Source organism: Pyxicephalus adspersus, chromosome 4 (assembly GCF_032062135.1).
Source record: "Pyxicephalus adspersus chromosome 4, UCB_Pads_2.0, whole genome shotgun sequence".
NCBI classification, from domain to species: domain Eukaryota; kingdom Metazoa; phylum Chordata; class Amphibia; order Anura; family Pyxicephalidae; genus Pyxicephalus; species Pyxicephalus adspersus.
In genome coordinates, this window is record NC_092861.1 from 114,222,978 (window position 1) to 114,246,912 (window position 23,935).

Consider the following 23,935-nt stretch of genomic DNA (forward strand, 5'->3'; position numbering starts at 1 on the left):
CTGATGGTGCCTGTAGTTCAGGTCCTGATATCAATTAGCATAGATGGAGCCAATGGCACAGAATATGGAGCTTTTCTTTGAATAGGTAAGTAATCATTGAAGATGAAATATAGCTTCCATAGATCACCAATATAACCCCACTACTAACCCCATGTGGGTGTAATGAAGGGGTAGTAGCCTACATAAGAACACTGTATTTTGTAGTGTTAGTACAGCAGTTCTATGATGTTTAGTAATCTGTGGCATTCGAAAATCTGGCCATCGATAATCCGGTGCCTTCAGATTTCCAGCATGGATTTCAGAGCACATTTTCAAATTTACCGCATTGGCGTGCCACGGTTTATGTTTTGATGGCGCTGTACTCCAAACTCAGCTGTTGGGTCTTGCTTGCACATGTAACCAGGCATTCCTGCTCATTTTATCATTTATCATGCTGCTGTATAGACCCATTATAGATTCAGCAAAGAAAAGAGGTGGTATAAAACGTAAATATCGTGCGTTGTCAGTCGCTCAGAAAGTCATTTTTTGTTAACTATATACAGCATATATAACCATAAAAAATGCAGCATTTTCAAAAATCCGGCACTCCTCAGGTCTGGAGGTTGCCGGATTTTTGAATGTCAACCTATATCAATAACAACTCGTATTGTTTACTAAAGGGGAGATGCAGCAGGCCTCTCTAGCTTGTCCTCCCCGTTTCCCTCTTAATAAAACAGATCAGGGCTGTCTGTATAGTGCTCATTCATTTTACTATCACTGAAAACGATCTTGAAGGATAGTTCACACCGACAAGTAGCAAAGGTAGCTGGCTAGGTTCAGATGGGCAGTTGTTCACAGCAGAAAAGCTCCAGCTCACTGGTCTCAAAAAACCGCCCCAAATCCCAGGGTATTATTGAAATGAACTGGAACGATTGAAATCCTTTTACATACATTTGTTTGCATGCAGTGTCATTGCATAAGGATTTTTCAGAAGCTTCATGCAGTGTCCTTGGGTGGTCTGCTGCTCAAACACTTTCATAGAATTGAACGTGTCTCCTTATAGACGCAACTGGACTAACCTGTTTACTAAACCAGTGGTCGCCAACCTTTCAGACCTACAGACCACTAAACCTATGGGCTCCGGCAGGGAGACGTGTGTTAATCAAAGGGGAAGAAACTTCCCCCATATTGACGTTATGATGCCAAAACCTGCCAACTCTCCCATCGCTGGTCTGAACCTGCGATGGGGGAATAGGTGGGTTGTGTCCAGAGATTCAACCCGCTCACTGCCCTGAGCCTGTGATGGGTGGACCTGGTCTGCAGCTCTGGCTGGTGCGCCAACCCCCCCCCCCCCCCAGCGGGGGCAGAGGAGGGACCAGAGCCGCGGACCACCGGTTGGCGACCACTGGACTAAACTGCTACTGGACACCTAGTGGTTGAAAGCGAATGTGGTAGTTAACAGCATAGCTTTCATCCACCCACCTGAATTTAGCCTGTATCAGACATGCGTTCTAAAACCATGTGGTTCGCCACGTACTGGGCACCCCTTTATATGAGTGAGAGCAGTTTTTACAGTCAATATCAATTGTCGTGGTTTAATGTGGTCACTGCATCATCTTCAGTGCTCTAGCAACAACCACAACCCAACCGCGTTCAAATGCAGGTTCCTGCGGTTGGAACGCAGTAACCATTAAAGTCCGTGGAAACAGCTGGTTGTTCAAGCTGCTTGCTGTGTCCAGGCACTGTACTACAAACCACAGCAATGGAAATGCACCTGCATGGACAAAATAGTTACCAATTGCCCCTATACCATTGGAGTGGTGGAGAGTGGCGTTGATCATGCAGTAAACTGCAACATTTTACTGCAAATACAGTGTTACCTTAGTATAAGTCCTTAATCCGTTCCAGATCCTTGGACTTACACCAAACAGGACCTAAACTAAATACATTTTTCTCATAAGAAATAAAAGGAAAACTATTATTCCGTTCCCATGAAAAAAAAATCCTATTGTTATTGGCATATTATACATTGATGGGGCTGTATAAAATAATTTAAACACGCCTTAATACTAAAATACATAAATACAAAAGCAATTAGATGAAATAAATGAGAAGAGTTGAGTGCCTACTCAGATGGTGCTGAGAAGGGAGGAGGAGGAGATGTTATGTAATTCACGGAGTTATAGCGCGGGTTGTTCACTTAATTGTAGCAACCGGCTTACTGACGCTCGTGGGAAGTCGTGGCTTTGTCTTGAGAGAGGTAAATAAGGGTAGCGCGCGGTGTTATGACTCATTTTGACCCATACAAGTTCTAGCACAAAGGTTGTATACCAAGCAAAATTTTTTTGTGTCCAAACAGGGCCAAGTTGGACTTATTCCAAAGCGGATTTATACCAAGGTACCACTGTATTAGGTTAGAGTTTATTTGGAATATACACACCCCTAATAGAATTGTCTGAACAGTGCATAACACAGAATGAGCCCAGCCTGGCTGTTCCTGGTGCGGTGCCAACTTGCTGTTTAATTTTAAGGGCTATTATGGGTAAGGTTCAGTGTCATCAGTTTTATTCAAAGGGTTATTGAGCTTCAGGATTGGGGGAAGGAAAGGTTAACATGTTAGGGTTAGAACATTGCAAATGAAAGTGTTTCTTTTTTTTTGGCACCTGTCATATTAGTGAGTCATGCTTGAAATGGATAACAAGAACCTAAATGGTATTGGCAGCACCTCACCACCAGTCTTCTATGGCAGTGATGGGCCCCTGGTTCCTTCTTCTTGCAGTCCCACACATAGATAGCTGCACATGGAAATGAAGATAGATGGAGTCCCCCCTGGGAGCTCTCAGAGCCCATATGCTGACAGTGAGTGAGCTGTGCTGCTATGCCGGCCCTTAGCTTGTGTTAGCAGTGTGTGAAAGCTTGCTTGGAGCGGCTCACACTGCCAGCACTTGCCACAGATCGATGGCAATCTGTTAGGTGCTTGGGCATGGAGGAGGGGCAGAGGGTGCAGGGCGCTATTATAGCAAGCCTTTATGTTAGGGGGAAGGGGCTGGCTGGCTGGATGTTGTTGTTCTATGCAAAGCCCGGAGGTATGTGTAATCCCACAGATCACATTTGCTGGATTTAGCCCCAGGCATCGGCAGATGTTCCTACAAAGCAGGCACGCGACTGACCTCAGCCTGGTATCTATCAATGCTGCCACTGTGCAAACACCCTGCAGCCCTGCAAGTCCCTGCGTCACGTGACGTCACAAGCCCATGCTGTACACCTGTGCAATGCTAACCCTATATATTTCTATACATTTATTGCTAAAAACATATTTCCCTAATTACTTTAAATTACCAATCTGATGCAAAATTCAGGACAATCGATGCATCTGCAGCTGATATTTTATACATCATGGTCTTTTGTATGTGAAGTGTAATATATTATATATATTTATAGATGTATGTAAATATTGTCACATGTATATTAATGTTTGTAATATCTTGAAGTGAAGTGAATGTATTTATTGTTTTTTTAAATGTAATTGTAATATAATGTAAGTATGTGATTTTTAAAATAAATATACTTTTGTGTTTGTTTCATGATAAGATACAACAAACAAAAATATCTATGCTCACTATAGGATATATATATTCACCCAGGAGTTATTAACCATTCTATTTATCCAAGGTTATGGGAAAAAAAGAATACTTAAACTTAAGAATTATACAGATGATAGATGTTCCAGCATTAGTACAATGGTGCAGTGTCATTTTTTAATGTTCCACCGTGCGGGATCACGACAGACCACTAACAACCAATATTGCTTACTGTGGAGAAGGGCCTGAAAAAAATGACGAAGCCTCTGCCAACAATTATTGAACATATGTAGCTTAGGATCTGAGAGTTTGCATGGTTCATACTAATCCTTCATAGGTTTGAACGGACAGGGCAGAGCAAATGCCCAGGCCTTGACGTGGCTGACACTGGTATGGTGCCAACTAGCTATGGAGACAACGGGGTCCAGGTATGGAGTAGGTTTTACATCAAAGATTGGATTTTAGAGATTTAAGATGGAGATCTCAGTTTAATAAATCTAATGTTACTATATTCATTTTAGCCTACAGTATAAAATGCATTACACCTTACTCTGGATCAACATTTTTACCTGCAGCACCATGCACAATATATTTGAAAGTACACGTTCTTTTTATTTATTAACCAGTGTCTCCAGCAGCTGGGGGAGTTTTTTTTTTTTTTTTTATTAGAGGGGCCATCTATAGAAGATTCCAGTTCTTTAACATTTCAAGTCACACATAGCAGGAATCATTAACTTTACCAGTCATTTGTTTTATTATACCAACACAGTAAAGTTTTATAGGAAGCCAGCAGCAGAAACAGCAGCAGCAGCTATCTCCTGCCCCTTCACTAATTGCTATAGTGGCTACATGTAGAAGTGAATAGAGAGAGGCCATATCCTGGATAAGACCCCTTGATAATAAAGCCTCTTATCTCCTGCCATGGTCCATGTCAGGAGGATCTTCTGTCCAGAGAAAGGCTGAGGAGCAGCTGGCCCCAGTAATCTGATCTGGAGACAAAAGAATGCCCCCTTGGTTGTGGGATCACAGGTAAACATGGGAGCTTTGTTATGAAAATCAAGTGTGCAGCAGATGATGTGCGGCTCTCCCTGCGAGCTCACTGCAGGCTGGAGGAGGGGTGGGGCAGCACTGGGTGCCAGCTGGGCCACGCGACTCCCCATTCTTATTCTAATCAGCACATGCCATTGCAAGCAGTCCTCCAACCAGCCCACACAGCACCCCAGGGCTCCTATACAACATCCTGCCATAACACCTAGGACCACTACTGCAAGGTGCAATGTATATAGTGATACATCCATTCTCTATTTTACACCTCCAGTATTTACCGGTATATGTATAGATATGGATAAATCATAAATAATTATGGAGATATGTCTATAGGTAGCGTCCGAGCGTCCCGGCCGATCTGATTGGGCAGCGATCGTTCACAATCTATTGTGTGTAGGGTCGTTCAGTTGTCCTGCAGTACACTTTATCCTGTACATGTCACTTCCTGCATCATTCAAACGATCGTATCTAGCATGTGTACCTTATTAGTGGATTATATTTGAACGATCGTATTGTTACAGCATGTAAAGAATTATGAACTATACGATCGTTCAAAAAATTTGTTGATCGGTCGTCAATCGTCAACAATTATTGCACGTGTGTATGTGACCTAACTTTCCTTATGATATCTCTCTGATCTTCTCTCTTTTCTATATATCTTATATATTTTTAATCTATCTCTTTTCTTTTTAACATATTTTTTACTGGCAAGGTGAGAAAAAGTAAAAAACAGTACAAAACTATACAAGAAAAGTGAAAAAGGTACATCAATTTACAATCCTCAGAATACAGTAAAATAAAGGAGACAAATATCAATATGTTCAACATAACTCCATAAACAAATCTATCTCTTTTCATACAGGTATTCCTTTCTCCCTTCTCCCCTTTTCTCTCTCTCCTCTTTTTTCCCAAGGTCATGCTTTTCTCCTCCGCTGTCTATTTATCACTCACTCTCTCCCTCAATCTCATTCTCTCTTTTTATCTTTCCCTTCTCTCTCTTTTTATCTATTCCCTCTCTTTCTATTTCTTTCTTCCTCACTGTCTCTCTTTTTCTATCTCTTCTTATCCTTCTCTTTCCCCCCATCTCTGGCTATTACTCATTCTCTCTCTTTTTCTCTATCATTCTTTCCATCTGTCTCTTTCTAATCTCTCTCTCTTTCTCTGTTTCTATTTCTTTAATCCCTTTCCTCTCTTTTTCTCCATTTCTTCTCTCTCTCCTCTTCTTTCTCCTATATTTCTCACTCTCTATTGCTCTCTCTTTATCACCTTTAAGAGAGGTGCTTTATCTCTCTTTCTATCTAATCTTTTTCTCCATTTCTTCTCTCTCTCTTCTCTTCTTTCTCCTATATTTCTCACTCTTTATGACCCCTCTCTCTTTATCACCTTTACCACCTCTCTTTATATCCATTTCTCTGTCTCTAGGCATCCCCTAGCCCTTCACCTTGGCATGAAATCACTGCCTGGTTCTCCAGGGTCTCTGTGTGTATTTCTGCATTTGCTCCAAACATAAACATGCAAAAAATAAACAAGAAAGCGAAACAAATTAAAATAAGCAAAGTGCAGTCAACTAAAGTTTAATAAATGCAAATAAGACAATGCATACAAAACAGTATATGAGCAATTATAATGCCACATGACACTGAGACGTGTGCCAAGGTGCAGGTGTGGTGCAGCCCCCAGGCTGTATAAACATGAATATATGAATCATTTCATGTAGACCAGTGAAGAAGTAAGCCAATGTTATAAACATTATTGTTATTTTGAATAACATTTGCAAAGCTACATTTGTGTATAATAAACATTGATGCCATGCAATACATACAATTTGTTTGTTGGATTATTAAAGGGTAATAAATGAAATATTGTATTCATAGCTACCTTCTAGTAAAATCAGTGATCTTCCTACCCTTCCCCCATGGGCTACTTATTCCTATTTCTTTTTTTTTTCTAGTAGGCTCTATTCCTTTCTCTTAAATCAAATATCAAAGGTTTGTTTGAGGAGTTCTTTAAATTGTTCTCTGCATTGAGTTGCCCCCAGTCTTTCATCAGGATAGTTTATATTTACAGAAGGGCTTCACCTGTTAGTAAGGTATTCTTTATACTTGGTCAAAGTCCTACCTACAGGCCATTGCAGCCATAACACAGTGCTGAGAGCAAACAGAGCTGATCCATGGCTGGAAGTAGGCTGCAGGAGGAGGGTATGGGCTTATCAGGCTCCTTCATTCTCTACATATCTCTATAGATTGCACCCGCTCTTATCCATTTACTGATAATCTAATCTAACCATGGATTACCAAAAACTGTCATTCCTTCCCGGCCAATTGCTTTGTAATGTCACACCTGGCCAGCAGTAAACTCAGCCTCATGTTACGGGGCAATCAATAATGCTGATGCCAGGGTAATATTCTGCAATCTTTTTGAATTCTTCTTTAAATTGTCCCTATGATTTAAATTCTATGTAATTACTCACTGCAGCTTGTACATGCACAGTAATTTATTGAGCGATCAGTTATGGTGAGCTGTGTACACCTAGGATTATTGCTGAATGTATTGCATGGGTGATGGGAACCCAACATGTCAATAAACAAGACAACTGCTTGGTGGGGAATACTAATTACAGCTGCCACTGAAGGCTATTCATCCAGAGTCAGGGGGGCAATGACGTTCAGGGGCCCCTGGGAACCAATCAGAAAGCACCAAGAACATGATTTATCATTTGTAGCTTTGTGCTACTTTATTTTACTCTGGGCTTCTTTATCATCTATTTGACTATAGGTACATCTCTCTCATTTTCTCTGGACTCTCTCTCTCTTTCTCTCTCTACTATTTAAATGATTTTTTTTATCTTTTAACTACTTCTGTCTGTTTAAATCTTCCCTCATTCTTTGTAAACTAATTTAATGTCTGCTTATCCATATTTTCTGTTTATTTCTCTCTTATTCTTTATTCCCCAATCATTCTCTCTCTCCTTCCCTATGTATTTTTTGCTATTCCCCTCTCTTCTTTCTCTTTATCACATCTCTCTCCTATCTTTCTTTTCCATTTTCTCTTCCCCCCTATTTCTATCTCTCTTTCTCTCCTACCTATTTTATTCTCTCTTCTTATTTCTCTATATTCCTCAGCCCTCTCTCTCTCTCTCTCTCTGCTACCTTTATTCTTTCTAAGCTCTCTCTCCATTATATCTAATTTCTGTCTTTCTCTTTCCTGCTTATCTTCTATTCTAACTTCTCTCTATGTTACCTGTATCTATCTAACCCATCTCAGTTCTTTCTATTCATCCTTCTCTATAATATTAATCTTTCTATCTCTATCTCCCCATACATCTATAGATATATCTCCCTCCCTATCTTTCCCTATCCATTCTCCTTCTCTATTCTTCATCCATTTCTACCTGCAGCTTGCAGGTACCCATCTCCCTCTCTCTCCTATTTCTATCCCTGTGTCACTTCTCTGATATTAGGCATCATGCCCCAGCATTAACCCATTCCTGGCCCTGGAGTGGCAGGGAAAGGGTTAAAGTTGGGGGTATATAGACATGCAGTGGGGAAGTGAAAAAACGCCATTTGGTTGTGAGCAGATGGCTGGCTAGGGGGCTGATCGCGTCTAAAGGCGTGTCATCCCCTTCAGCTCCAGTCCCACAAGGGGCTCTCCTTGTCTTCACAATCAATGAAAATTAAAGTGCAAAGAATAGATGAATAGCTTCAGCCCGAGTCTGTCTTTTGTTCCCCCCCAGCTACCGGTGGGCAGGAGTTAAACTACAACAGCCCCCTATAGAAAGCCTTAAGTTAAACAGTCTCCCAGTTAGGCTGAGTCCCTGAAAAGAAGTGGGGAGGGAGGGTGATGGGGGGAATAATAATATAAAATGGGGGGGCAAGTGATGGAGGAGAGGGCTGGAAGAAGGAGGAGGAGGAGTGAGGAAGAAAGAAGGGGCTTTCTGCTTCATTTCACCAATACACAATCGCGTGGCATAAATTAAGCTGCCCATGAATAAGTGCACTGGGAAGGATTTGGATGGATTTTCTGCTACCATTCAGATACGCTTTGCAGAAGTAATCGAAAAATCTGTGTCATGTCACTTTAACAAACGCTTTATACTGAGGGGGGTGTTAAGAATTTGGGGCAGGTTCTTGTGCACCTCTCTGCTCCTTGCACAAACCCTGGTGACATTTCTAGGGACCCCTCCATACCTTACTACAGGTGATCATTGCATCCTATGAATAGTTACCCCAACAAAGCATAGGGCAATTCATGGGGCAATGACTCAGGAGCCCCATCAGTGTGTGATGAAATGCAGCAAGTGCACCCAGCTCACAACACTTTTCTACTTCACCATACATCACACAAAGGACCTGATTTATTAAAGCTCAGGGCTGGAGAGGATACACTTTACACAGTGAAGCTGGGTAATCCAGCAAACCTGGAATGGATCTGGTCAAGGATTTAAAACATTGAAGAAATACATTCCAGGTTTGCTGGATCACCCAGCTTTACTGATGAAACTATATTCTCTCCAGCATTGGAGAGCTTTAATAAATCAGGCCCAAAATGTTCAGATGAAAAGTCAAAGGGATCAAACAGATTTGTTGATCAAAAATTGATCATGATGTTTTTTTTAACCATCATATGGAAATCAAAAATTGTATAAGTGATTATCAAAATGTAACCTGCAGGTGAAATGATAGCACATCACACATACTAGATAACTGCAACAGTGCATTATAATTGATCATTAATTTTGCTAATAATGGGGATCACTGTATATGTATATAGGGTCTATTTGTAAATGTTTGCACCCAAGATTCACCCATATACTCCAAATGTCACCTTTTTGTTGGTGAAAATGAGTTTATATTTTAAGTAAAAAAACACAACCAGCAGATGCCCAGGAGTTGTAACAGCTGGTTACCACTCGGATTTTTTCAGGTGTTTGCAAACACCTGTGCAGACATTGGAACCCGATGGAAAAAGCCTAAAAAGTGCAGTTTCCCCCTTTTTTTTATTTGAATGGAAACCTGCATAAGCAGTGACAAGTGGTTGCAATTCTAGTCTATGGAAGTGGCTGCATCCAGTCTCCTAAAAGATGTTCTGCCCCCACCACCTGATAAAAAAAGGAACCTTTCTCTCCAATGTTAACATTGCAAGTAGTTTCAGGTGGTAAAAATCTTTACTGCTTAGTGAACTTACTGGTGATTCATTCATTTTAAATCTAATTGAATCCCATTTGAATCCAATGTAAATAGACCCCCATACCTTCTTGTGATAATAGCACAGGGGCCCCATGGTCATGTGATGAAATGTAGTCAGTTTTCATTTATGAACAGATCACTTATTTGTGTTTGAACTTGTTTATTTTTATGGACACAATTTTTACTGGGCTGAGCTAGTAGTATTATTCTAGATAAGGATATAGCAGGTGACACACAATACAAAAATAATAAAATAAATGATATGAATATTGGGTATAATATAACTTTACAGGTGCATGGAGAAAGAGTCAATAATTCTACTGTCAATAGGAATCCCTGGTCTTTATAGAACAATACCTGGGGCCCCATAGCTGTGTGATAAAATGCAGCCAGCACACAGCACCTATCACCTTTATATCTATAAACACATTATTTATGAGTTTGAACTCGCTCTTTATTTTTATTCTGCATATCATCAGCAATGTATTAGTGAACATTACTCTAGATAAGGATTCAGCAGGCGACATGTAACCTGCAGGTGATAAGATAAGCATTGACATACTATATGAGGGTACAATATAACCATAAAGGTGTATTGATAAGGGGCTTCTGATGTTAATGGGCATCACTTCAAACAGGTTATGTGTCTATTGCCCTGATTAGAATATTAGTAATCCCAAACACTAAAATCTCATCATATCATCTATCAAATCTTTTCTAATTTTGCAGTTATTATGTAAATAATACCCTAAAATCTTACTGTGAACCTCCTATCTTGGGCACTTTCTAGTGTGACAACTCTCTTGCCGTCTTCCAGCTGTGCTCCTGTGTTGTCACAGGTATTGTTCAGGTTGACATTCAAAAATCAGGCCATCGATAATCCAGTTCTGGCATGGATTTCAGAGTGTATTTTCAAATTTACCCGGTTTTCTGGAGGCGCCGTTTATTTTGATGGCGCTGTTTCCAGAATCAGCTGTTGGGTCTTGCTTGCATGTGCTTTCCTGCTCATTCCTTCCCATTTATTTGCTGCTGTATAGCCCCGTTATAGATTCAGCATCCATTTAAAGGACTGTACAGATAATCATTCTATGTTAAATATATACAGCAAATATATCCGTGACAAATCCGGAATTTTCAAAAATCCAGCACTCCACAGGGACAGAGGTTGCTGGATTTTTGAATGTCAACCTGTAGCTGCAAAGAGGTTGCAGGGGATCAGTACCATCCATATGTATGTATGTCTATAAGTAGTAAACAAAAGGTGACAAGTTTTTGAAAAAGGAAATTGTTTATGATAGACAGCACTTTATTATGTATTTGGGGTTTACTTGTACTTTATATATATAAGGCTAAGTTGAAACCCATAGCAGGTTCCTGGCGGCTGGCACTTTGCTCAAATACCTGCAAAACTGTCCTTAATGAAGCGGTGTTTGCACATTTACTAGTGGGTGGTATTGAACCGCTCACTGCTGTCCCCATTCATTCTCTATGGGGCTTCCGCAGGTGAGGTGTTGGATGTAGTGCCTCACCTGAGGAAGCATTTGAGGAGCATAAGGAAACGGTAACCGCAACCTCACCGCCAGTCTGAACATAGCCTTAGTGAATAAAGTGAACGTGTAGTCCCGATCATCGGAATTTATAGCATGGACGCTGCCACCTGGCTGCCTTGATACTTTAACTCGCTGATCCACAACCAGCATGCAGCCAGTAAAGTCACAGCAAAATCACATCATCCACTTGTCACACCTATTGGGTCTACCCTGCCTCACGGCGAACTGCAAAGGGAAAATTATCCAACGACAGGCTGCAAATTCTCCCAGCGCCCGTGTTTATACGATTAAAGTGACTGCGGCTAGGTCAATATTCTAAAAAAAAAGTCCATTCTTGCCAAGTTACAGCCTCTCAAAGGGGCAAAGCCCTAGTGTTACAATTAAATTGACATTATACACAGCCAATACGTTAGCTACATGCTAATGAGTCTCATGTAACCACAACAACATTATTTTTTTTGGGGGGTAGGGGAAAAAAAAAAAAAAAAAAAAAGGCATTTAACCCCTTCCTGCCTGCTGACACCAAACCCCAGTTCATTGATTTGTAAGAGAATGATGTAGAAAATGTTGCTGTCCACAAAACTTGTAGTGTGAGGTTGTATAGAGGGCTGACGGTTGGTGCAGTCTTTATTTCCTGTGTGTCTATTGAGCAGTGATGTGTGCACATTGTTGCAGAGGCTCCATCTTGCGCCAAGGGGAGCTCTTTCTCTCCCTTGTATTGTGCAGCAGAAGCAGGTGCTGGCTGCATTACCATACAGCTGAGAGCACAATGGACAGACTCATTCATCCCTTACACAATAACAAACTGCCTTAATGACGGCCACGCGAGTGACACACACCAAACTCAACTCCTTTTAACTGTGGCCTGGCCAGGACTTGGAGGAAGGAATAAAGACAGGGGGGCAAAGCTGGGGAGAACTTCATACCAGCAAAACTCTGCGAGGGATGGGGTGCAGGAGGGTGCTAATAGCAAGGATGATGGGGCTCCACATTGCTGGGGTACCATCTGGGGACAAGGGTGCCAGCTAGGGATAAGGGTGCCATCTAAGGAGATAAGGGTGCCAACTAGGGTTTAGTATACTAAAAAGATAAGGGTGCCATCTAGGTTTTAGTAAACTATCTAGAGATAAGGGTGCCATCTAGGGCTTAGGGTGCCATCTAAGGAGATAAGGGTGCCAACTAGTGTTTAGTTTACTAAAAAGATAAGGGTGCCAGCTAGGGTTATGGGTGCCAGCTAGGGTTATGGGTGCCATCTAGGGCTTAGGGTTCTATCTAAAGAGATAAGGGTGCCAACTAGGGTTTAGTATACTAAAAAGATAAGGGTGCCATCTGGGTTTTAGTAAAATATCAAGAGATAAGGGTGCCATCTAGGGCTTGGATTACCATTTAGAAATAACGGTGCCATCTAGGGTATAGGGTCGCATTTAGGGCTGTGGGTGATATCTAGTGCCAAGTGCACCATCCAGGGCAAAAGGTGCCGTGTGCAGCACTATTTCGTAGTCCCTGTGCCATCTTTTGGTAATACGTCGCTTAGGGTACGATCTATCAGCAGGGATGCCCATGGCACGTGTGATGATGCTACCCACCACCATCATTCTGATCTCCTATCTGGGTCCTGGGCTGGCAATACCACCCGGTTATTTTGTTATTTTCAGGTGGGCACAGCAGTCAGAGGATTGCCCTGTGAGATTAGGATATAATATGCCAGGCACGGATGGGCTGCCATCAATACCCGGCTAGGGTGACAGGTGGCCGGCACAGAAGGGGTTAATAAATGTGCTATTGCTGAGCACCTGTGCAGTGCCATGGATGGGCATTGGGGGATCCCCAGCAGGTGACAGCAGTGGGCACCGATAGAATAATGAGGTGAGATGGGGGGGGGTATAAAAGTGTGCATGGCATGAGGATCAGGGGTGATCCCAATCTGCTTTTTTGGAAATCGGTTGCCTGCTTGGTGTCCCCATAACAAACCTGAGATGGAATAAAACCCAGATCGTGTCAGAAATAAAGTTAAAAGAAAAATGTGAGGAATGTAAATGTGTTACAGTGTGCAATGGGCAGATGACGGGGAGAAGGGGAGGGGGCTGCAGGGAGGAGGATTGCACATTTTACAGCTCACTGACCATTTGGCAATCCATTGAGAGGAGGGTTTTTGTAAAGTGGCTCCTTTGTGACATCTCTAGACAGGCTGGGGGGCTGCTGATTTGCATGTCATTAGTTATGCAGGCGGCCAGCTCCATATAAAGAGGCAGGCGGCCAGGCACAGGCAGACAGAGCTGGAGAGGGCAGGATAGACACCAGGGATCATTGTGTCGCCGCACTGGATTGAAATAAGGAGTAGCAGCACTGCCCGATCAGGACTCACTACTTACCTGCTGGGATTATAGCGATCAGGGGAACTGTACGATCCCGACGTGTCGGCCCTTCTGTGGATTGTTGGCTTGCCTTTTATTTTCCCCTATGGAGATTTAGGGGCAGACGGAGTGGGATTTCTTAAGGTGGATGCTTAAAGGACTCCGATCTTCACCTAGCGCTAGTCTCCACCTTTCTGCCATTCTGTCACTCAATGCTAGGGCGGATCTAGAGAGAGCCGTATGTGTGGCCGAGCTGTGATCTCCATCCTCTGTGTACCGCACCCTGCACACACCATGGAAGCCCGCACCGCACTCTGCCTGCTCCTCCTCTCTGCACTGCTCACACAGGTAACATCTCCTCCTATTGGCTGGCTGTGTAATCGGGGAACAGGGATGGCATATGTATGGGTAAATGTATGGGCATATGTATGGGTAGGCTTGTGGTACTGTAACCTGATTATGTGGGCATCCCTGCCATGATAGAGAAATAAATTCATGGGCATCCCTACCAGGGGGGAATATTCATCAATTCTGTATGTAGGAGGTGCTGGGAAATATTCTTACCAGGGGAAATGGAATTCTGCATGTTGGAGGTAGTATAATACATGGAGGATTATTATAAAATGTGAGAGGTGTTCAAACTTGGGCACCCTTACCATGGAGAGATTGGTATAAAACTTGTGATTCTGATGCTTTCTGATATCTGTATTGTAACCTGAATGTATGAATGCAATGTGTAGGGTTCTTGTAGTTGTGTGCCCCTTTACCATGGAGGGATAGATGTGGTATAATGGGGTGCCTGAGGGGCATTGCCTGCATGGCAGTGCTAAGTTTGGCCAGGCTGATCATTGAATTGATGTGCTGTGGATTTGTGGAAGGCTGATTTCTATATCATGTATATTTCTCATGGCTTTGTAGATCTCTTGCTCGGGGCTTTTCGAGTTGAAGCTGCAAGAGTTCATCAATAAGAAAGGTCCTGTTGGGAACATGAACTGCTGTCGTGGTGGGATGGCCAGCTCTTCGGGCTTGCAGCAATGCGAATGCAAGACTTTCTTTCGGATCTGCCTGAAGCATTACCAGACCAGCGTGTCCCCAGAGCCACCCTGCACCTATGGCAGTGCTGTCACCCCAGTGCTTGGTTCCAATTCCTTCAACGTGCCAGAGACCATCAGCTCGGACCCAACCTTCACCAACCCCATCCGATTCGCCTTTGGATTCACCTGGCCTGTGAGTGACCTATTCTTCTTTCCCCGGAGGATGCTGTTGGCACATGTAGTTTTTCACAATTATAAATCCGCTTGATAACTGTAGGCTGAGATCAGAGATGAACAATAAGTTAGCATTACCTATGCACACAGGGTCAGACTCTGAGAGGGCTTAGGTAGTGTAGTTCATGATAACATGGGTGATCACAGGGGCTTTTAGAGGGCGGTGGCTGTTGATACAACATATTTAGATTTGGTAGATGAAATACAGTGTACAGGGTGGGGTTGGATTACACAAGGTGATATAAACCCCTGGATAAAAGCCGCAGTACCACTTACATAAAGCCTTGCTTAGCCTGAGGGAAAAGGTTTATTTTTAGGGTTTACATCTGTCTGTATGACCCAAGGGAATATTTAGTAGTCCAAGCTCAAAGAGATGGGACTGAAAGGCTGAGATTTGTGTGAAAGGTGGTGGCGGGGGTGCAGAGCAAAAAAGAAAAAGGAGAGTTATTTATCATAGGCAGACCTTTTATTTTACCAAAGGGAACAAGTGTTATGGTGTTGGAAATGCCACTGCCAAAGTCTGTCCCTCCTGTCTTTGCAAGGGGTTGTATAATTGTCAGCACAGCGTGAAATTCCCAAAAGGATTCATTTTACAGCTCTCTAAATGTGTGAAACTAGGTAAATTAAGCGTGAAGATTGATGACAACAGCTCTGCTTAGGCCCCCTGATCTGTTATGTCCTTCTGTCCTTCCTATCACACTGAAAGGGTTAATAACAAAAACGTGCAAAATCCTCCCTGCCATCAGATGTTGCACTGCTGCATGGAAAGCAAAGGGTCCTACAGAACAAATGTGATGGTGGTCAGGATGGGGTTAAATGACCAGGGCTGCCCTGGACAGCAGGCTACTGGCACTTAAGGGGTGGGGGGACTGCAATAATAAAACAACAAGCTTAAAAAATCATACCAGGAAATAACTATTAAAAGTCCACCCATTTCCTTAGGAAAAGTGAAAACATGCAGCTAGCCAACACAATTCTGTGAACCTCGCCTAGTCGGTGGGGGTAGGCAGCTATCAGTAGTTTGCATTATGTGCTGATTTCTTCTAAACATTCAAAAATAAATTTTCTTTAGGCCAGTGTGATATTTGATTTGCATATTTGGCTTCTTACTCATGCAATTCCTTATTTTCTTGTGTACAGGGTACTTTCTCGCTCATCATTGAAGCACTGCACACAGATTCACCAGATGACCTGAGTACAGGTAAGAAGTGCTACACATGGTCTGATCATTTTTTTGGTGTCCCTCGAACTTTTGTAATGCAGAATTTTAATGGTCACAGCAGGGAGGGCCAACTTGGCACCTAATTCTAAAGGAAGTCCATGTGACAAAGTGTTTAACACCTTTCCGGTGTTTGATCTTCAACATGTTTGTGATGTCACCAGGCCTAGTCCAGTTACAATAATGAAGCCCTTGCTAGTAGCTTTTTTTAATATATTAAATTCTAAGTGATTTGTGGAATATTATTAAAGTCCTGTGGATGAAATGTGATTATTAATAAAAAATTGTTTTCCTTCGGCAGAAAATCCCGAACGCCTCATCAGCCGACTTGCCACACAGAGACACCTAACAGTTGGAGAAGAATGGTCACAGGATCTGCACAGCAGTGGCAAAACAGAACTGAAATACTCTTATCGCTTTGTGTGTGATGAACACTACTACGGAGAGGGGTGCACCGATTACTGCCGTCCCAGGGATGATGCTTTCGGACATTTCTCCTGTGGCGAAAAAGGAGAGAAAGTCTGCAACCCCGGCTGGAAAGGACAATACTGCACTGAACGTAAGTATAACAAATACCTTGTTATAAGAGCATAGGCTTGTAAAACCAGAATACACAAATATAAACTGAATTCCACATATTTAAAGATTTCTATTTTATGGGTTAGAAAATGACACAATCATCCCATATTTAATAGTCAAATTATTTTTAATTTTATTTGTCCAATTAAAGGACACATTTACCATGTAGAGTGTCTCATTAATCATGTTGATTAGCTCCTTTTTATACTGCCTAATGGGGGTGTTCTTCTCTTTTTTTTGTGCATTCAGTGTCACATAGCTGTGTAAAATGTGCACTGCCTGCTTAACGAGCTTGTCTTAAGCCAGAAAACAAGAAAGCTTCCCCCTTCCCCCACAGTCCTTTGTGAGGCTGGTGCCCCTCTTTCTGCTGAGAACTTTGGACCATTTATTTAAATGATAATAATAATGAAAAGTTTTCAGAGAAATCACACGCGTGCCATAGATTAGATCTTCACAGTGATTGGCCAGGAGAACTGCACCCCTGCCCATGATTGGCTAGAGGCAATGGGGTATTGTTGCAGAAGGGCAGCTGCTGGGAGAGAATAGACAATAGAGCAGCTGTCCTGTACTGGCACCCTGCACACCAGCTGTCCACTCTTATCTGCACACACTCGCTGGGATATTAAGGGGTGGAACCATGTGTGCCTAGAATTAGGGAAGAAGGAAAAAAAAAAGACTTCTGACCCTCACTTGGAAGAAAAAAGTGTGTATAAAGGGGGAGGGGAATAGAGGTCTGGGAGCCTTCTTTTGTCACTGTGTAAATGTATTAAGGAGAATGCCTGTTTGCACCAAATGGGAACACAATCCAGTAGCCTGCAGATTTATTTTCATTTGCACCAATATTGCTAACTCACATACACGCATTGCTATTTATTTTGATCCTCTATAATACATTGCTTATATTTCTTTTTTTTTTTTTTGTACAGCAATCTGTCTTCCTGGATGTGACGAACACCATGGCATTTGTGAAAAGCCCGGAGAGTGCAAGTAAGTTTACTGTGCTTGTTATTATTTGAACGGAATTAGAGAATGTTGTCTGTGTGTATAGTTAAAAGCAAAGGAACAGTTTACATATACACACACAAAATTCACCTGGAAGGGTTACATACCTCCGCCATTCTTATATACCTTGCAAACACTTCCTACATTTTCTTATGTATCATGGTAAAGTCAGTACATTGTGCTCTTGGTTACAAATTAATAACCACTTTTTTTTTTCTCTGTTCAGATGTCGTGTGGGTTGGCAAGGCCGCTACTGTGATGAATGTATTCGTTACCCAGGTTGCCTGCATGGTACATGCCAACAGCCTTGGCAATGCAATTGCCAGGAAGGATGGGGTGGACTGTTTTGTAACCAAGGTGAGAATATACAATGAAAAACAATAAACAATAACAAAGACGACTAAATAATAATACATGGGAAAGGACAGTTTTCTAATGATTTGCTGTTTTATTGATTCAGACCTGAACTACTGCACCCACCACAAGCCTTGCAAGAACGGAGCCACCTGCACCAATACTGGCCAGGGAAGCTACACTTGCTCTTGCCGCCCGGGCTATACTGGGCCCAACTGTGAGATTGAGATCAACGAATGTGATAACAACCCTTGCAAGAATGGAGGAAGCTGTACGGTGAGTCTACCAGAATTTGTTTATTCTCATATTTATTCTTTAGGTAAATTTTTAGGGTTCTGAGAATGTATTTGTAACTGTAATATATTTGAGAATATATTTGTTTAATATTTAGACCAGACTTAGGTTATGTAAAAATTAGTTTTCTATACTTAATGGCATTTCTCTTTTCTTTTACCAGGACTTGGAAAATAGCTATTCCTGCTCATGCCCACCTGGATTCTATGGCAAAAACTGTGAGCTCAGTGCCATGACTTGTGCTGATGGCCCATGCTTCAATGGAGGCAGATGCACAGATAACCCAGGTGGTGGATACAGCTGCCTCTGCCCAGTTGCCTACTCTGGCTTCAACTGTGAGAAGAAAATTGATTACTGCAGCTCCAATCCCTGTGCCAATGGTAAGATCACAGTCCCTTTTGGCTCTTTAGTTGTTAATACAAATCAGGCCTATGATAAATTAACAGATATATGTTTAGTTGCATATATATTGTTAAAGTAAATGTCAGTAATAAATATAAATATTAATGGAGGAAAACTGTGGAATGTGATGAAATTAAAATATTTAGGCATTATTAATAGCAACCAGTCAGCTTTAATTATCATGGACCGTATAAAGCAGCTTAAGTCATGTTATTGTCTTCAATGCCATCAGATTTTGTACCCGTGCTAGTATTAAATTTTGGTAAGCGTTAATCAGTTAACACTCTCTAATCATTTCCTGATTGGCTCTTTTACAGGAGCTCACTGTGAGGACCTTGGAAATTCCTACATTTGCCAGTGCCAAGAAGGCTTCTCTGGGAGGCACTGTGATGACAACCTGGATGACTGCGCTTCCTTTCCCTGCCAAAATGGTGGCACATGCCAGGATGGGATTAATGACTATTCATGCACCTGCCCTCCAGGGTACACAGGGAAAAACTGCAGCATGCCTGTTAGCAAATGTGAACACAACCCATGCCACAATGGGGCAACCTGCCATGAGAGAAACAATCGTTATGTGTGTGAATGTGCTCGCGGTTACGGTGGACTTAATTGCCAATTCTTACTCCCTGAACACAACGTCGAATCTACTGATAAGTTAATAGTAAAGCCGAATGGACAGTTTCCATGGATTGCAGTGTGTGCTGGAATTATCTTGGTGTTACTGTTACTGTTAGGCTGTGCTGCAGTAGTCGTTTATGTGCGGCTTAGGGTGCAAAAGAAACGGCAAGTGCCTGCTTCCAGTCGTGGTGAAACCAAGACCATGAATAATCTGGCTAACTGCCATCGTGAAAAGGACATTTCTGTAAGCATCATAGGCACCACACAGATTAAAAATACAAACAAAAAAGTGGACTTTCTAAGCGAAAGCAACAATGATAAAAACGGCTTCAAGCCAAGATACCCAACTGTGGATTACAATTTAGTCCATGAACTGAAAAATGAGGAGGCAGCTAAAGAAGAACGGAGGAAATGTGAAGCCAAGTGCAGCTCGAGTGACTCAGATTCAGAAGAGACACACTCATCATCACATTTAAAAAGGTATATATCCTGATGGTCTACAACTTCATAGACTATTGTCATGTAACTATACAGCTGTATTTGTTTGCTCCAACCATGCTCAATGCTAATGGCTTACACTTTCTTTGCTACCCACAGTGACCCTTCAGAAAAAAGGAGGCCAGACTCTAATTACCCCTCTTCGAAAGACACAAAATATCAGTCCGTATACGTCATATCAGATGAGAAAGACGAATGCATCATAGCAACTGAGGTTAGTATTTTATTTTCTACTAGATTTTAGAATCTCTCGTAGAAGTAATGCAGCCTAATTTAATTCATGGTAGCAAAGCCAATACGTTATGCTGCATTACTTGTTGAAGGCTGTTTTATTGAATTGACATATTACAAATCTAATCGGCATTGCTCCATCACCTTTTTACTGTGCAAAAAACAATTCCCTTAAGACCATTTCATAATAGTAATATTCCACTAATAATATAAATGTATTATGGGAACAATATTGTATACTTCTGTAATGCTAAAATTAAAGAAAAGTTTAAAACGAAGCTCCATTGGGGGGTGTTGAGTAGAAGATGACCAATGTCTGAAGCCTTTAAAGCCGATATAAACGTACATATGCAGATACATAGATATTGTAGTAGCAACCTCCTTTTTTAAGTCTTATTCTCACTTACAAATACTTGTACAGGGTGTTTATAAAGGTCTGTAGAGTCCCGTTGGTAAAAATACTCAAATCCAGTTCATTCAACCTTCATTAACAAACCGGACCCGATGCACCCTACTTTACAAGTATGTGTTAGGTCACTTGTGCTGCATGGAGCAATGTATAAATATCAGTCAGATTAGGGATAAAGAAATATAAAAAGGTGTGAGACTTCAACTGGGCTTAGAATATGCAAAAACTGTGCATGAAGAGACTTATATGTAGTTGTGATTTGCCAACAGGTGACTAAGCTTATCTCTTCTGTTTGTTTCCACAGGTGTAATACAGAAGCTGTACAACACATTCTTGTCATATATTCAGAGGTGACGCCCATGTGAATGCTGCTGATAATAGAGGAGAGGGACATCCCTTTGTTGACTGCTGCTGAGACACTAAATTCAGACCGAGCTGGTTCTCTACTGAAGTTAGCAAAAAAAAAAAAAAAAAAAGACTGCAAAACAAAAATGGACACCCAAGCTAGCCTCTGTGTCCAGACACAAAACTGTTGCACTGCCGTTTCAGTTCTTCTTCATTGCACTATGGACAGTTGCTTTTTTTTTTTTTGTCTTTTTTTAAAATAATTATTATAAAATATATATATATAAATATATAAATATATATATTTAATGAATGGACTTCTACGAGTCTGCAGAAGATGAGTGCACTGCCTGAGGTGTATAGATGAATTCTTTATGAGCCACTCCGTTGCTAAACTCCAGACACTGCCTTCCTTAGTCTTTTTTTATACTGAAGAGGTGTTTTTCACTAGGTCAAAAAATGTGTGTTATTTTTTGAACTTGTAAAACTATTTTTACGATATTTGTAAAGCTTGAGTATTTGTGATGTACATTTTTTTATAATTTAAACAAAAAAGTTGGTAAATATGTACAAAGGCACTTCGGGTCTATGTGACTATATTTTTTGTATATATATGTATTTATGGAATATTGTGCAAATGATATTTGATTTTTTTCTACTTTTTTTTGTTAATGAAGGAATTCATTTTTAAACTATTTTTCCAAAATAAATATTATGAATGATAATTTTTGGATCTTTTTGTTTTAATACTGTCATGGCTATTAGTTCTGTTGGGGGTAATAGTGGTTGATGAAAATTAAGTAATAAGGGCTGTTCACTTCACCATGCAAAATTAAAGTTTGCTGTGCCCAATAAATTGGATGAAGCTTAGTGCTCACTTTACACAACCAAATGTGTCATATTTTATTATATTGACCTTACATATGATGGTGTTTTCTCAAGCCAAAGCTCACCTTATTTATTAATATTATCCACTTTGCAAAGTGAACATAACATTTTTAAGTAAAACTTCATTTGCCAAGTGAACAACCTTTGTAAGTCAACCGCAAAGTGTATCAAAGGCCAAAATATTTTTAGAAATTGTTTAGATTTTTATTGCTATTGTATGCCACTAGGAATATTTAATCTCTGATTTGCCTTTACAACCATTGTCACCAGAAATAAAATAGTGATGGGGAAATCCAAATTGGAACAAAAATGGAGGCAAATTCTTCCATGGAGATACCTTCTTAGGTGGGGATTTCCTTCAATTCCTGTTGTGTCTAAAGGACATTAACTGAAGAGAAATCTCTCTAATGGTACTTTTTTTTTTTTTTTTAAGTTTGGAATTGTGTTTTTTTTTCTTTTAATTTGGGGCACATTGTTTTTCTATACATACCTTACCTATTTAATGTCTGTAAGTGTTTATATAGACACACATGGTTGATGAATGCAGACAGGTTCACATTATTAGGTCTCAAAATGAATAAGGACAATCTCCTTGTAGTTTCAGTTTGGTTGATTTTTAAATTGTATCTCTAGACAAAACCTGTCTTTGGTTTTAGATAGAATGGCTAGGGGTTAGACCTTGAAAATAAGATTTTATTTCTGTTCAGTCCCTATTGGAGAGGCTTATCCCTCTGTTTGTCTTAATGACTCCTCACCTTGAATAAAAGTGAGGGGAAACCCAAAATATCTTGCCCAAGAACAAGTAGTAAGGGGAAATCTTCCAAAAGGAACACCTGTTCCAGGAAAAACTGCCTAACGGGATTCCCCTCATTTTAGGAGATTCCCTCTAACTTACCACTCTATGGGACAGGAAAATAAGAACAATTTTCCCAATTACATCAAAAAATTTGCCAAAAAACAAAACAATTTTGGTTGTGGTCATGGAGGCCATGTATTAGTATGATTGGTTTTTCAACAAATTATTAGTTACATTTCTGTTATGTAGAACACTCTGGATTATTGGTTTCTATATTAAAGATTCCATGGGGCTTAGTCATGTAAGGTAAGCAGGAGAAACTGGAATAATTTATAAAAGGTCAGTTTTTAAGACACATGCAAAGTAGCTGATGAGATGGGTACACTGTAATTATCCTTGTGTTTTGCAAACAGACCTGTTTACACTTATGCCAGCGGAGCAAACCTGGTGCCATATGATCAAGAAGACAAAAATGCAGTTTGTTGCCACAATTATATAGGCCCCATGTTGCAATGATTAACGTATATATCTTGTAGTTGAACGTATATATCTTAATAGTTGAAGCCCCATCTGGATTTCTCCCTGTCCTATATATCCCTATTTATTGTAACAACGACAACAGTGGTGTAGCTACAATTCTATCGGACCTAGCATACATTTTTGGTAAGGCCCTCCTTCTAAAAAAAAATTTTAAGTATATTAATACAAAAAATAGCATGGCAAAACTACAAATAATAAATTCAACAAAAAGATATACAATAGTTATAATGATGATATTTACAACAGCAGACCTCTTCAACCTCTTCATGAATCATCCACTGTTTAGCTTGGCACCTCCTGTTCTCTGCACACCTCGGCTACCCATGTACTGCTTATCCATCCTAAATGGCCACCATTTATGGGAAAAAAACACTTATTTTTCCTATTAAAATACCAAATAGGTGACAACCCCATTTCTACCCCTGGTCTTAGGGTGACGCCTCTAACCCCTTTTAAAAACTTTTTAGTGAGTAGGGAATTGTTAAATCATATGGTAATGAAAATCCACACAGTGGAGGTTACAAACAAAAATAAAAATTTGGCAGAAATTTTAACTATTCTCCTCTTCAAAAAAAGTTTAATTTTTACAGGATGGGCTTCTGGACGAAAGGCAGCCAGCCTTTCACTGTTAGTTATTAGACCACCAACAAGTTCAAGGGCACATTCAAATATAAATAGATATTTGTATGATGAGACTGATACTTTTGCACTTCTTTTGGTTCTATTTGGCTTAACAGGCAACACAAAAATAGAATAATATTTTAGAGCTAAAGTTCCTAACAATTACCAACC

General features: G+C 40.8%; 1 protein-coding gene across 1 annotated transcript; it reads left to right on the forward strand.

Annotated features, from left to right (window-relative positions):
- The first annotated feature begins 13,593 nt into the window (after nucleotides 1-13,593).
- DLL1 (delta like canonical Notch ligand 1) lies at nucleotides 13,594-21,644 on the forward strand. Its single transcript, XM_072409346.1, has 11 exons — nucleotides 13,594-14,045; nucleotides 14,616-14,924; nucleotides 16,106-16,166; nucleotides 16,486-16,743; nucleotides 17,690-17,750; nucleotides 17,992-18,122; nucleotides 18,226-18,395; nucleotides 18,577-18,793; nucleotides 19,133-19,916; nucleotides 20,034-20,148; nucleotides 20,879-21,644. The coding sequence occupies exons 1-11, from the start codon at nucleotides 13,938-13,940 to the stop codon at nucleotides 20,882-20,884; spliced, it is 2,220 nt and encodes a 739-aa protein (XP_072265447.1). The 5' UTR covers nucleotides 13,594-13,937; the 3' UTR covers nucleotides 20,885-21,644.
- The last annotated feature ends 2,291 nt before the right edge of the window (nucleotides 21,645-23,935 follow it).

What these genes read in the sequence shown, in the direction of transcription:
- DLL1 (XM_072409346.1), top strand. Translation starts at nt 13,938, where the DNA reads ATGTGTGGCCGAGCTGTGATCTCCATCCTCTGTGTACCGCACCCTGCA. An exon ending in CCTTTGGATTCACCTGGCCT is followed by an intron (nt 14,925 to 16,105) that starts GTGAGTGACCTA and finishes TCTTGTGTACAG; the next exon opens with GGTACTTTCTCGCTCATCAT. An exon ending in AGGACAATACTGCACTGAAC is followed by an intron (nt 16,744 to 17,689) that starts GTAAGTATAACA and finishes TTTTTTGTACAG; the next exon opens with CAATCTGTCTTCCTGGATGT.